This window comes from Terrapene carolina, unplaced genomic scaffold, assembly GCF_002925995.2.
Source record: "Terrapene carolina triunguis isolate 2854851 unplaced genomic scaffold, T_m_triunguis-2.0 Scaffold138, whole genome shotgun sequence".
Classification (NCBI taxonomy): Eukaryota; Metazoa; Chordata; order Testudines; family Emydidae; genus Terrapene; species Terrapene triunguis.
The window spans coordinates 7,162,015-7,177,486 of NW_020664489.1; the positions used below are offsets into that span (position 1 = coordinate 7,162,015).

The window sequence follows — 15,472 nt, forward strand, 5'->3', positions numbered from 1 at the left end:
GCCAATGGGGGCTCCAGGAAGTGGCAGCCAGCACATCCCTCGGCCAGTGTCGCTTCCCGCAGCCCCCATTGGCCTGGAGCGGCGAACCGCGGCCAGTGGGAGCCGCGACCTGCCGAACCTGTGGACCCGGCAGGTAAACAAACCGGCCCGGCCCGCCAGGCGCTTTCCCTACACAAGCGGCAGCCCCAGTTTGAGAACCACTGTTCTAAGCGTTCCTCTAATAAAATGGATGCCAAAATGGTTCCAGGTTTTGAGATAAACAGCACCAAGATTCAATTCCTTCTAAGGGTTGGTCTACACTGGGGGGGGGGGTTGATGTAAGATACGCAACTTCAGCTACCAGAATAGCGTAGCTGAAGTCAACGTATCTTATTTCGACTTACCTCGGGTCCTCACGGGGCAGGATCTGGGAATGAGGGTGAGGTGGGGTAAAGCCCTCACTCTCTTTCTGTATATGCTTTACCAGCACCTGTACAACTCCACCGGTGAAAGCACTAGTATAGTTAGGGCACAGGGGTTAGAAGACACAAAGTTAAATAACACCTGTGCCCCCTCTCATCCTGTCTGTATTGCTGATTCACTGGAAGCTACCATCAGTAGAGCTGCATTGGTACTAGACTAATCATGGGGGTGGAAATCTTAGTGTACATGCACTCTGTAGTGGTCAGTTTGTGGACAGGTAGAAGATAGATGTTGATAGGTTAGACTTGAGGTTATTTGTGGAAAGATTTTCCTGACCTCCAAATTAGTTACTCCTGTGTACTAGTAATGTAATCCATCCCAGATGAATCAGCGGGAGACTTCCAATTTCTGTCTAGGTACTTCATTCACCCGCAAGGACCACAAGCAGCCCCATAAGCTAGTTTGGGCACCCCTGCTGTAAATTGTTGAGAGGTTATGGAAGTTATTTTTAATGGTGCTTTTCTGTCTAAAATAAAGTTATCATCACACAAAGTTAGGACAGATATATATTTAAGGTAGCAGTTTTGCAATTACCATAATGTACAAACATAGCTTAACACAAAAACTAAGTTTAGGCAGAACAGACTCTCAATCTCTGCCTTATCTATTTACTAGACTTACAGCATGTACAACACTGTCAGCTCTCTCTCTCTCCTACTGCAGGACACACTCTCTACTTTTGCTTCACTTACATGAACAAAAAGGTGTCGCGGAGTGTGGGGAACTCAGGGCCCTGTACCCCCGGCTTCCTGCGATTCACCGTGACTCTCAGCCAGCCAGTAAAGCGGAAGGTTTATTGGATAACAGGAACACAGTCTACAGCAGAGCTCGTAGATACAACCAGGACCCCTCAATCAAGTCCTCTTGGGGAGCGCAGGGAGCTTAGACCCCAGCTTGGGGTTCCCTGCGTTGCACCTCCCAGCCCAAAACTGAAGAAGTCCCCAAAACTCTCCAGCAGCTCTCCTCCCCCCCCCACCTGCTCCTCCTCTCCTTTGTTCAGTCTCCCGGGCAGAAGGTGTCACTTCTCCCAAACCCCCTCCTGGCTCAGGTTACAGCTCAGGTAGCTCAATGTAACTCCCAGGCTACATTCCCAGGTCAAATCCGCCCTGCTCCCTGCTCCGTCACAAAAGGTAAGTAATGAGCTTCTAATGTGCATTCTTCTCTTTCTAGTCTATGACTTAAATGATGCCCAAAATTATAGCAGTGCTATAATTGCTGCACTAAATTCTGCAAAGGTGACATTTTCATCCCATGAAGTCTGTCTTAGAAAGCAAGCTTTTTGCAGGTGAAGTGAATGGGAGGTTGCAGGGAGAAAATCCATCACCTTAGCCTGAAGGCAAGGCATGGGGGTATAGGAGTCTAAGGGTTGGAATAGCAGCCACAGTTCTGCAGAACCATTTGCAAAACCAATTCATGATGGTCAGGGTTGAGGGGCAGAAGACAGTTGATCTATAAAAAGCAAAGTTTTAAATGCAAAAGTTGTATGTATACAATTATATCCATCTCCAAACCACTCTGTATGTCACTTATCTTCTTAAATTTTAAGCTCTACAGGGTAGAAACATGTCTGTTTGTGCAGTATCTAGGTCTGGGTATTACTGCAACATTAATTTCAATACTGAGGGCCACTAGATTCATGTCATTGTGGATTCAACGCACCTCTCCCCTGACATCCTCTAAACCAACCTTTGTAGGGCCAGTGCAGACACACGCATAGTGTGCAGATGGTGCAGAGACCTGAGCCTTTCACTTCAGCGTGAATTTCAATCTAGACCACAACTGCCAGCATATTTAATCTAAAATTTTAAATATGCTCTCCAGAGGGAAGCTTGATATACAGTGTCTCAAGCTGAAATTTTTTTTGTTTACCAAATTATGGAGCAACAATAGGTGCTCCACAGTTAAGGCTGAAGCTAACTTCCCATTATAATCCCACTTTTCAACCCTTCCCTCACCAATCTTTCTGAAATTTCACAAGCATCATTTCATCTCACAATAGAATTTAAGGAAGTTTGATAAAAGCCAGAAAAGGAGTTTTAAAGTTTGAAAAAAATCACCTGAAGTTCACTTTTTAAAAAGCTTTTTTTGACTCAGAAGTTTTGAACGTTCAACAGCTCCCCCGATGCAAGTTTCCAGGTGTTCAGCATTGTAGAAAATCGGAACACTTATTTAGGTACTGAAATTAGGATTTAGGCACCCACTTTAAAAAATAAAAAAAAAATCTTGGCCACAGTTTAATATTAAATTTCTTCACCAGACTTCTTCTTCTCCCCCCCCCTTTTTTTTTTTTTTTGGTATCCAGAGAAAATGGTTGTAATTTGAGCATTAGGATAGCTCCAAAATAGCAACTATTGTCTCCTTTCATTTCAACACATTCTCCCCTGATGTACAATTCATTGTAGTCAAGTTACCGAACACCTGTTATTAATCCCACTTAAAACAGCCTAGCAAAATAAAGGCTTTAGAATTAAGCCTATCTCCCTTGGGAAGAATTTGTTTGTTTGTAGACATAGTGAGCAATGTATCTTTAGTTGTTTATTATCAGTCATTACAGTAAAAGCTGAACCAGTAGATTTTGTACTTGGCTGGTACATTTCCTTGACAATGATGCAAAACTATTTTGTAATATAGGAAGCTACCAAAAGGGAACGTGACAGAGCTTGAAGGAGAAGCAAAGAAGGGGCAATCAAGGCTGATATTGGCAGAGCAAAAGGTGGGAGTCATTGATTCAGTAATTAATAGATCTGACAGATAGGACAGAGCAAAATGACGACTGGCCTTAAGAGCAGAAAGAGTAAAATCAGCTTAAAGATGGCATTTTAATCCCTGCTTGTGGATGAAAGAAGTGTAGGGGGCCCCAAGGGCAGAGTTTTGGGGGATGTCTACTGAAAGAGAGGGAAAATGGAAGACTCACCAAATAAGACAGTGAAGAAGTAACTGAAGAGGTAAGGAAAAAGTAATGAGTAAACAGTGCCATAAAAGCCAACAGACGACAGATTTTAAAGACAAAGAACCATCACTAGCGTGAAAAGCCACTGAGATATCGAGAATGGAGTAGTCTCTGGGATTTGGCTAAGGCTATGTCTACACTACAGCCTATGTCAGCAAAACTTATGTCACTTGGGGGTGGGGGGTATGAATATTCCACACACCCCTCCGAGCAACATAAGTTATTACACTGACATAAGCACTCGTGTGCACAGCGCTATGTTGGCGGGAGAGTTTCTCCTTACAATGTAGCTTATGCTGCTTGCAGAGTTGGGGTTTTTTAGGCCGACGGGAGAGCTCTTACTTGATCTCTCAAGGTACAAGTGCACCTGCTGTCATATTACAGGGATAATTCTGCCAACCCGCTCCAGCTAACCCCTCAACTAATCAATACAGCTGCACCTAACACTGTGAGCATGCTGGAGTGCATGCTGACAAATACTGGAATTCAATCCCGTAGAACTCAAAACAGTGACATATTTTTAGTCCTTACTTAAATCCACTTATTATAGATTAATAGATTTTTAAGACCCCAGAAGGTATCATTAGATTATCTCATCTGACCTCTTGCACAACACAGGCCAAATAATTTAATCCAGTTACTTCTTTTCTGAGCCTAATAACATGTGTTTGACAAAAGCATATCTTTCAGAAAGGCATCCAGTCTTGATTTGAAGACTTCAAGGAACAGAGAGTCCACCACTTCCTTAGGTAGTTCAACCTTTGCACCACCCTTACTGAACCATTTCAAGTGGCTATTGCCATCTCTGGGGGGCAGAGTTAAGGTTGCATTGCATGGTTAGCGTGTACCTTAACTTTGTAATTTCTGGATTTCAGAGGCATAGGTTTAGTCATTCTTCACATTCTGGAAGGGCATAGGCAGCACTGAGCAATCTTAACTCTGTGTTAAGTTTACAGGGTGTTAAATTATTTAAAAATATATAATACAAAGAAATTCTCTCAGCATCCCTACGTACTACAGCCCAGTTCTCCCCATCCACTGCTTCTGGCTCCTTGGCAATGATTACCCCAGGCACAAAAGATAGTGACTGCAGGTTGGTTCCTTCCCTGCCCCTGCATTATCTCCTCGTCTCTAGTCTGTGTCTGTCCAGATCAGCTCGATGCTCCCTCCCCAGCCCTGCAACCCATGGAAGGGAGGCATCAGCTGGCTTTGTCTCCCGGACACAGTACAGCCCAACAAGCTGTCCCAAGGAGGGACTCATGTAGATTGCACTGAGGGTGCATTTGTAGAAAGCTGAAGTTCTACAGCTTCCAAAAGGAGCTTGACTGTGGTTCTAGACACCAAGCAGAAAGGCAGGCTGAGAACACTAATATGCACAGCAAACAAATCACCTGAGCCATAGGTGCTGACTCAGTGGGTGCTCCGGGGCTGGAGCACCCACGGAAAAAAAATAGTGGGTGCTCAACACCTACCAGCAGCCCCACTGATCAGCTCCTCCCCCTCCTCCCAGCACTTCCCAGCCGCCGGTGATCAGCTGTTCAGCTGTGTGCAGGAGGTGCTGGATGGGAGGGAAAGGAGTGAGGGCAGAAAGGAACAGGAAGAGGCAGGGCAGAGGAAGAGTGAGGGCAGGGGAGGGGGCGGAACGGGGCAGGGCAGGAAGAGGCAGGGTTGGTTCTTGGGGGAAGGGGTGGAGTGGGGTCGAGGCCTGGGGCAGAGCGGGGGTCGAGCACACCCCAGGAACTCAGGAAGTCAGTGCCTCTGATCTGAGCAAAAGAGTTGAACTCATTGTGCTTGGGTTCTAGGGACAGCAATTGTTCCCTTAAACCACCGAGTAAATTGCTCAGTGTGTGTCACTCCAAACAGCTTCTGATGAAGCAATAGCGCACACAGATGCTTACTGTCTCTAAGAAGAGGTACTAAAGCTTTTGTAACACGATAGCTTTTGAAATATTTCTAAACTGTACCACCCAATAACTGATCACAATGGCAGTCCATGCTATAAATTTCTTGAAGGACAGAGTCGTAGATTTCCCCTAGAAATATTGTAAGTAGTAAGAACCTGAAAACGTTTTGAACAGTTCTCGCTAAGTAGGGAACGTATCAGGAACCACTAGACAAAATGACTCAGTAACTTGCTTTCCTTCGATCACAGAGTACCGTTGTTCAGGGAAAGGTTGAGGAGCAGGAGTCATGATTTCATTATCCTAACAGCTCACAAGAGTTTTTCCATCTTCCCTCTATTTAATTAATGCTATTTTTTCTTTACAATACCTCTACATAAAACTGGAGTATGTATGTGGATTTTAGAACAGTTTTAAACATCTTTGTCTCAGGGCAAAACTTTCAAAAGGAGATGCTGGAGAATCCAAGTAAAAAGCAAGTAATGTGCACAACACATTCTCAAGAATCTGCCAAAGGTAGAACTTAAACTCACAGTGCATGTATGCTGCTCAAGTTCAATGACTATAGCATGTCACTTTGAGACACCTGTTTACTTTAATGTCAGGCTGCCTGCAAACCTCCTGGCCTGCAACAGAGTCCTATTTTTACTGCACATAATTATTTCATTCTCTTTGGTGCATCAGTTTGAGTCAATCCATGCTGGAGTTCCCAACTTTACCCTCAATAATTTTTGAAATATTGCTTCTCCAGAGGGATAATGGGTGCCGCGCCGTAGCTGAGATAAATCCTGAGCAGGTGATATAAATTTCAGGAAGATTAGAGGAATAGTTTGAGTGTGTGCAAAAAAGCATCATAACTACCAAAGGAATCTGATGGGATTATTTGAGCAAGGTGTTCTCCAAATAAAGCCCTTCTAAAAATCCTAAATTTGGTTCACTTATCCTACCCAGGACCCCACCACCACCACCACACGGCATAACAATTTTCAAGACAACCTGAGTCAGCATCTGGATTTTAGACCATTTAGAAAAGTAATCTACTCACTGAACAGTGAATCTGAACTATAGCAAAGCTGCTCTTCCACTGTTATGAACTGCCACTTACAAGCAGTCCCCATTCTCCCACACACTTCTCCCCCACAAGAATCAGGTTTATATTCCATCCCAGGTGACCCAGAATATGTATTGCTTCTCAGATCCTCATAGACAATTAATGAAGTTAGTGCCTGATCAATGTCAATTAATGGTCAGCACTCAAGCACATGGGCTGGGAGGGGGAAGAGTATAGATCCAGAAAACAACATATACATTTACATGGGGAGGCCTGTACCATCTGGAGGGGAAGGAGGATCAGGGTTAATTCAGTTCATCAAGCTTTTGGTGTATGCTAGTTATGTATAATCGTATAAGTTGTTACATACCTTTAAACTATACCCTAAAAAGCATCATAGAATTTTAGCTTTTTAACTCTTTGGAGCAGGGAATGTCTTCCTACGTATTCATGCAGCACCTAGCACAATGGGGTCTTTGGGTACTACCACAATATAAATAATAAAAACTGTACATACTTTATATGATGAAAATATTTCAGAACATAGCTTATGCACACAATGGAAACAAAAGTATGAGCACTGATGGACACAAAAGTGAACACTGATTCTAAATTCTCTTCAGCCTTCTGACTTTTCAAGCTGTAGTCATGTCTGAGTACTGATACTGCAACTTATACCAAAGACTGAAGAGCTTCCATGCTATATCCCTTGAACAAAGACACTGTTTAAAACAGGGGTGGGCAAACTTTTTGGGCCGAGGGCCACATCTGGGTGGGGAAATTGCACGCAGGGCCGGAGCAGGGGGTTGGGGTGCGGGAGGGGGTGTTGGAGGGGGTGCAGTGTGCAGGAAGGGGCTCAGGGCAAGGGATTGGGGCAGAGGAGGGGTGCAGAGTGTATGAGGGGGCTCCGGGCAGGGGGTTGGGGTGCAGGAGGGATGCGGACTGCGGGAGGGGGCTCAAGGCAGAGGCTGGGGTGCACAGGTGTGCGGCAGGGAGCTCAGGGCAGGAGGTTGGGTGCAGGAGGTTGGGTGCAGGAGGGGTGCGGGATATATGAGGGGGCTCAGGACAGGGAGTTGGGGTGCAGGAGAGGTGCAGGGGGCTCAGGGCAGGGAGTTGGGAGGCAGGGTGCAAGAGGGGTTCAAGCTCCGGCCCAGCGCCGCTTACCTAAAGTGGCTCCGGGATGGCAGTGGCGCGCATCAGGGCCAGGGCAGGCTCCCTGCCTGCCTGCCCTGTCCCCAGCCCCGTGCAGCTCCAGGAAGTGCTGCGGCCCCTGGGGGATGAGGGGGCAGAGGGCTCTGCGTGCGCTGCCCTTGCCGCGCCTCCAGGTACCTCCCCCGAAGCTCCCATTGGCCGGGGTTCCCCATTCCCAGCCAATGGGAGCTGCGGGGGGGGCAGTGCCTGGAGGCAAGGGCAACGCACACGGAGCCCTCTGCCCCCCAGCCCGGGGACTGCTTCTGAGAGCAGCGCCGGGCCGGGGGGGCCGGGGGGGGGGGGGGGGGGGGAATCCCGTGGGCCGGATCCAAAGCCCTGAGGGGCCAGATCCGGCCCACGGGCCATAGTTTGCCCACCCATGGTTTAAAAGCACCACCAGAATAGAGTTTATTGATATAAGAGCAGCCAGATTTATTTTAATATGTAGGGACAGAAAGAGGAACTTAGCAAGAGAGAAGACTGGGATCTCATCAATTTTTTATGGGCTGCAGTGTTTGCAGGAGTTCATGAGGAGTTTTTAAGTAGTGCAGATGCCTAATTAATACTCTTAATATACCTTATGTTAATTTAAAACAAACCAAAGAAAAAAAGGAAATCCCCACCGAAAAAACACTTCATTAACTTAAAGTAACAATAACTATCAAGAATGCTAATTTTTAAAAAAACATTTAAAAAGTAGAGAGATTACGGTAATCTACTAAACTATTTGAATTTCTTTACAGTTTATACATTCTCTCAAGAAAGATCTACAAGTATAAAAATTAACAAACTTATCAGAATGTCTAAACTCTGCCCTGCAAGAAACACAGTATTTAAATATGAACATAAGAACAGCCATACTGGGTCAGATCAAAGGTTCATTTAGCTCAGTATCCTATCTTCCGACTGTGGTCAATGCCAGGTGCCCCAGAGGGAATGAATAGAACAGGTAATCATCAAGTGATCCACCCCGTCGCCCATTCTTAGCTTCTGGCAAACAGAGGCTAGGGACACCATCCCTGCCCATCCTGGATAACAGCCATTGATGGACCAATCCTCCATGAATTTATCTAGTTCTTTTTTGAACCCTGTTATTGTCTTGGCCTTCACAACATTCTCTGGCAAGGGGTTCCACAGGTTGACTGAGTTGTGTGAAGAAATACTTCCTCTTATTTGTTTTAAACCTGCTGCCTATTAATTTCATTTGGTGACCCCTAATTCTTGTGTTATGAGAAGGAGTTAATAACAACTCCTTATTTATTTTCTCCACACCAGTCATGATTTTATAGACATCTATCACATCCCCTCCTTAGTCGTCGTCTTTTCCAAGCTGAAAAGTTCTAGTCTGATTAATCTCTCCTCACATGGAAGCTGTTCCATACCCTTGATCATTTTTATTGCCCTTTTCTGATTTTTTTCCAATTCCAATATATCTTTTTTGAGATGGGGTGACCACATCTTCACGCAGTATTCAAGATGTGGGCGTACCATGGATTTATATAGAGGCAATATGATATTTTCTGTCTTATTGTCTATCCGTTTTCTTAATGATTAGATTTTTTGACTGCCACTGCACATGGAGTGGATGTTTTCAGATAACTATCCACAATGACTCCAAGATCTCTTTCTTGAGAGGTAACAGCTAAGTTAGCCCCCATCATTTTATATGTATAGTTGGGATTATGTTTTCTAATGTGCATTACTTTGCATTTATCAACATTGAATTTCATCTGCCATTTTGTTGCCCACTCACCCACTTTAGTGAGATCCCTTTGTTACTCTCCACAGTCTGCTTTGGACTTTGCTATCTTGAGTAGTTTTGTATCATCTGCAAATTTTGCCACCTCACTGTTTATTCCTTTTTCCAGATCATTTATGAATATGTTGAACAGTACTGATCCCAGTACAGACCCTTGGGGGACACCACTATTTACCTCTCTCCATTCTCAAAACTGACCATTTATTCCTACCCTTTGTTTCCTAACTTTTAACCAGTTACCAATCCATTAGAGGACCTTCCCTCTTATCCCATGACAGCTTACTTTGCTTAAGAGCCTTTGGTGAGGGACCTTGTCAAAAGCTTTTTGAAAATCTAACTACACTATATCAACTAGATCACCCTTGTCCACATGCTCGTTGACCCCCTCAAAGAATTCTAGTAAATCATGGTCATCTGTGTGTCTAATAATTCTGTTCTTTACTATAGTTTCAACCAGTTTGCCTGGTACTGAAATCAGGCTTCCCGGGCTGTAATTGCCAGGATCGCCTCTGGAGCCTTTTTTAAAAATTAGTGTCACATTAGCTATCCTCCAGTCATCTGGTACAGAAGCTGGTTTAAATGATATTACATACCACAGTTAGTAGTTCTGCAATTTCACATTTGAGTTCTTTCAGAACTCATGGGTGAATGCCATCTGGTTCTGGTGACTTATTACTGTTTAGTTTATCAATTTGTTCCAAAACATCCTCTAATGACATCTCAATCTGGGACAGTTCCTCAGATTTGTCACCTAAAAAGAATGGCTCAGGTTTGGGAATCTCCCTCACATCCTCAACAGTGAAGACCGATGAAGAGAAACTAAATGAATTCTTTGCAATGGCCTTATCATCCTTCAGTGCTTCTTTAGCATCTCGATTGTCCAGTGGGCCCACTGGTTGTTTCGCAGGCTTCCTGCTTCTGATGTACTTAAAAAAAATTTTTGCTATTACTTTTTGAGCCTTTGGCTAGCTGTTCTTTAAATTCTTTTTTGGCCTTCCTAATTATATTTTTACACTTCACTTGCCAAAGTTTGTGCTCCTTTCTATTTTCCTCAATAGGATTTAACTTCCACTTTTTAAAGGATAAAGTCAAAAGATATTTAAAATACTAATTTCAGCACATAAATCTCCCATTATGAATACTTGAATCTCTTTGACATCCATATCGCCCTCTTCTAATCCATATAAAATACAGCTGCTAAGACCATCTTCCTTGTCTGACACACTGAACACATCACAACACTCTTCTAAATCTCTCCATTGCCACCTACCCAACCACACCACCCCCAAGTTACGAGGTAGATAAGTTCAACCTTCTTGCCCTCACCTACAAGGTTGTTCATAACTCATCTCCTCCTTGTTTGCCCATTCATCTCTTATTGCAGGGTCCCACCTGCTTATCTCCACTAATAATGCCAGTTTCACCTCCTGTTCATTAGCTTCTCACACAAACATTTCAATACTTTTTCTTCCTACTCCCCCCCACCCCGCCTCCATCAATGGCTCTCCACTGGTTTCTTCCATGTGTGTGAAGCTGTGGATGTGGACAATCCATTCACACAGACTCCCGCCCTCATTCATCATTCCCTTTATACGCGAATGACTTGAAAAATTTACCTCACTGACCAGGAGTAATTTCCTGGAGAGACACAAACTGCGCTTCCACAATTTCTGGGATTCCTTTCATCATGCTGTCCCTGGGCCCAGCTTTGGGATCCTATCTTTCAACTCAGAGGCCTGGTCCACACTACCCCCCCACTTCGGACTAAGGTACGCAAATTCAGCTACGTTAATAACGTAGCTGAATTCGAAGTACCTTATCCGAACTTACCGCGGGTCCAGACGCTGCAGGCAGGCTCCCCCGTCGATGCCGCGTACTCCTCTCACTGAGCTGGAGTATCGGCGTCGACGGCGAGCACTTCCGGGATCGATCCGGGATCGATTTATCGCGTCTAGACAAGACGGGATAAATCGATCCCAGAACATCGATTGCCTGCCGTCAGACCCGGAGGTAAGTGTAGACGTACCCAGAGTTGTCTGAACAATTTGAATTCTCCACTCCATCACTTAAAAAACCCTCTGGTTACTGGAGAGGGAAAGGAGCATTAGAGAGAGCCTCCTGGCTGCTGTGATGGTGGTCTCTGCTAATTTACCCCTCCTTCCAACCTCCAAATCCCCCATGAATAGCTTTAGTGCCTGGGCGCCTCTGTGTCTCCTACCCTAGCCTTCTGCAGCAGAATAAAATGGCCCTAATTCTTGTCAGTTTAAATCTTTTCCACAAGGTTTCCAGTAACAGTAGTGAAAACAGATAAACGTCTGATCAGTTTTCATTCTACTACATCTTGAAAATGCTGAGTAGCAGCAGAGGTACTAAAGCTGTATATTCAAGAGTGAATGTATTGCCCATTTTTCTATATCTGTGTAAGCACTACCATAAACAGGACTCACGTATTTTTACCACCACTTTAATGAAAGCTTCATATGAAAGTGCCTCAGCCAGTCTACACTAACATTTACACTACCACTAGCACAGGGAAACTACATGATACTGACAATCAGATACTACGTTTGCTAGTGTAAATTCAGGTAAACATTTGGAAGGTTATATTCTACCAACATGAAACAAGAGACTTGTTTTTAAGCTGCAAAAGTTAATGGTACTCACCTAAAAAAAAGCCTCCTAATCATCTCTCTCCCCTGCCCCAGTCCTGCCTGTAACATCTAACATAATAACAATACACTTCTATTATTAAACTGCCCTTATACAACTGAGTCCTTCTACCACCATAATCAGATATGCTCAAAAAAGGGAGTCTAAGATTGGTAGCTGAATGTCTAATATTACTCATGAGTTTCACAAGCACGTGTATGAGATGTAACATAATTCAAATCTTAATATATATTACCTTAATTTACTACTATTTGCATACTTCTAATTGTTATAGTTTATCTATAATTCTTGGTATTTATTTTTTGTAATGTTTCCTATTAAGGACTTGTCTACACTTGGAAATTTACCAAAATAACTACTCCAGAAGAGTTATTCTCGAACAACTTCCCCATGTGGACAGTCAGTCTGGAATAAGAGTGTCCCAAAATAAATCCATGTGGACACACTTACTCCACACTAAGAGTATGTCTTCACTACCGCCGGATTGGCGGGCAGCGATCGATCCAGCGGGGGTCGATTTATCACGTCTAGTCTAGATGAAATAAATCGACCCCCGAGCACTCTCCCGTCAATTCCTGTACTCCAGGTCGGCGAGAGGCGCAGGCGGAGTCAACGGGGGAATGGCAGCAGTCGACTCACCGCGGTGAAGACACCACGGTAAATCTATCTAAGTACGTCAACTTCCGCTACATTATTCACGTAGCCAAAGTTGCACAACTAAAATCGATCCCCGTCCCCCCCAGTGTAGACCAGGCCTAAGAGTGCCCACATGGGGAGTTATTCTGGAATAATTATTCCAGAATAGCTATTTGATACATTTCCAAAGACAAGAGCTTTGTTTGGCCATTTTAATTAAATTTGCAGTTTTTTGTCTGGGAATACACGTTTAACTTTTTTAGTCCATGATGCTTCAAACAGTTATACAGATGAGTAATTCAAAGGGATTACTCACATGCATAAAGATGTGAGTTTATGGGATTAAGTTCTAAGGGTTTAACTTAAAGGGAACACTCAGGAAAATTAATCCAAAATTAACTAAAGGTGTGAATTTAAAACAGATTTGTTTCATCACATTCAATCTCTGTGTGGACTCTCTTATTCAGAATTAAAGTGGTCTTAATTCAGGTTAGTTTAATTTACACGAGATTAGATTAACTACTGTAATTGGTGTAGAGACAGTCTCAGTATGTGCACAATACCTCAGACCATGCAGCCCCTGGGCACTACTTTAGTATAAATATTAAACATTTCAGCCAGACTCTTAATTAAATTGTGTTCAGCTCCACTGAATTCCCACCCAATTGTCAAAGTCATTCAAATTATCAATAAGGTCAGAATTTTAATGGTAATCAGAAAATAACACTGAAGGAAAATCTTCACAGATAAGCATTATTAAAATAGGTTTATGTTTAAAACTATTTATGTACAACTTTTCATACAGAAGAAAAAATCAAAAGGCACTCATCAGTTTTACATGATGTTTAAATGTCTAACACCTAATGATTGTTGTATGCATTTATTTCTGTTTTAGAAAAAATAGTTAAGTTTCTCCATATACAGAAATTCTCTCCTCCATATACTCAATATTATACAGCATTCAATTCCAAAAACCAAAGCAATTTTCAGTTAAGTGATGGTGAAAAAAAGTCAGACCACCACAAATAAAGTCAGTTAAATAACTGTATAGTTCTAATCCAGCTCTGTTTCATAAATATTTAATAATCCTTTGAGGATTTTTACCCTTCACAAACTCCACATTAATTGAAGTAACAAAAACACCTCTGGAGGAAAAAAAAACACCACTGCTCAGACAATAGCTCACAAAATGTTTTATGCTGAGAGATTTTTTATACAGTCCATCACTATATAAATATCAAAATACTAAGTACTAGCTTTGTTGTAGTGCTGCCGGTACTTTAAGTGGAGTACTTTTGTTTGTTCATTACAAAGCCCTTGATTCCCTGAGTGTATTTCACAACACAGGGCAGATAGAGTCACACTCATAAGGTCTTAGTTCCATACATCTCACACACAATACCTTTATGCAGCCTTTATAACCACAGAACACATTACAAACTGTTCAGGGACCACTTCACCCACTACTAAAAATCAGACACCGCTCATATGACACTCCTTGTTGTTTATGACATATTTGCAATTCACCCCTGGGGTTTCCCGGTTCCCATTACTGCAAGGAGGGAAAGCTGAAACAGACAGTTATAGCTATGTTTTACGTAACCCACACACACTAGTTTGTGCAAGCAGTGAGAGAGGAGGAGATAGGTGGGGGAGCAGGGATTTCTCTGCTAGTTTCCCGTGGAGTGGTGGAAACACTGATGGTGACAGGGGGGCAGGTGGGGGGGGGGGGGGAGGCAAGTACAGGGGACCAACAAAGAAGGATCTCCCAGGAGGAAAAGGGCAACAAGGGACCAGTAGAGTGGAGAATGTTGGTTGCTGGTGATGGGTTGGAGCACATGGGGATAAAGGCATGTAAGGCCCCCCACCACTAGTGAGACTTTAGAGAGTGGCAGGCTCCTGGATGGGGAGGGTTGTGCTTTGAAGGGGCCAGAAGGGGAAAAGGAGCCTAGGGAAGCTAAGAGCGTTAGAGGGGGCAACTACCTAAAAGGAAAAAGGTATTGAGGGGACGGCGGCAGACTAGCCAAGGTAATAGAAAGGAGGCAGGGGAAGGTATCCCGGAGAACTATGCACGGAAACAGCTCTGGGGGGCACAGAAGCATCGGGGGGCATCTAGGGTAGCTCTGAAGACGGGAGGGGGTCGGTGCAGGCGGCAAGATGGGCCCGCGGACCCGGCGCTGCCTGCCCCCCACCTCCCCGGCCCAGGGGGGCGCCCTCACCATGAGCACTTTGGCCGCGTTCTCCAGCTGAGCGATCACCTCAGGAGCCCCCCCCGCAGCCACGGCCGCCGCCATCATGGTCTCTCTTCAATGACGCGCCATGCGCTGCATTCTGGGACGAAGCGGTCGCAGAGCCAATCCCCCGGCCCGGCGGGGAAGCGCCCGGACCGAGAGTATCGGCGCCGACCTGCAGCAGCGTGACCGGCCGGAGCAGCGGGGGGACAGGCGGAAGCACCGGGCGTGACTGCAGCAAGAGCCAGCCCTCCACGCTCTCCCCCGGGGCGGGCCCAGGCCACGCGGCCACAGACGGGGGGGGCGGGACTAATGCAGGCCCAATACTGAGTTCGCCTGTTGCAGCACCGCCCAGGGCGAGAGGGGTCGCATCGCCTCGGGAGCTCAGCTGCGGTTTCTGCTTAACTTCGCTGGGGGTCGGCCGGCTGCAGCTCCCCTCTGACACCTGCTACACCGGGGTGGAGGGAGACTCGGCTCCCTGCACGCGCACCCCTAGCTTGGTCCGGCCCGAGGGGGCCGTTATTACGGCTCCCTCGACACACCCAGTAGGGGTGTGGAGCTCGATTTTCCACGCTTTTCAGCTACCGCTCTCCTCCTCCTCCTCTCCCCCCCCCCCCCCAT

General features: G+C 45.0%; 1 protein-coding gene across 1 annotated transcript in view; it reads right to left on the bottom strand.

Annotated features, from left to right (window-relative positions):
• Positions 1-15,029, bottom strand: part of XPO4 (exportin 4) — a 152,945-nt gene extending 137,916 nt beyond the window's left edge. Inside the window, exon 1 of the mRNA XM_024216939.2 lies at positions 14,840-15,029. Within this exon, the coding sequence (XP_024072707.1) occupies positions 14,840-14,917 (78 nt within the window). The 5' untranslated portion in view covers positions 14,918-15,029. The remainder of the gene's footprint in view (positions 1-14,839) is intronic.
• Between the last annotated feature and the right edge of the window lie 443 nt (positions 15,030-15,472).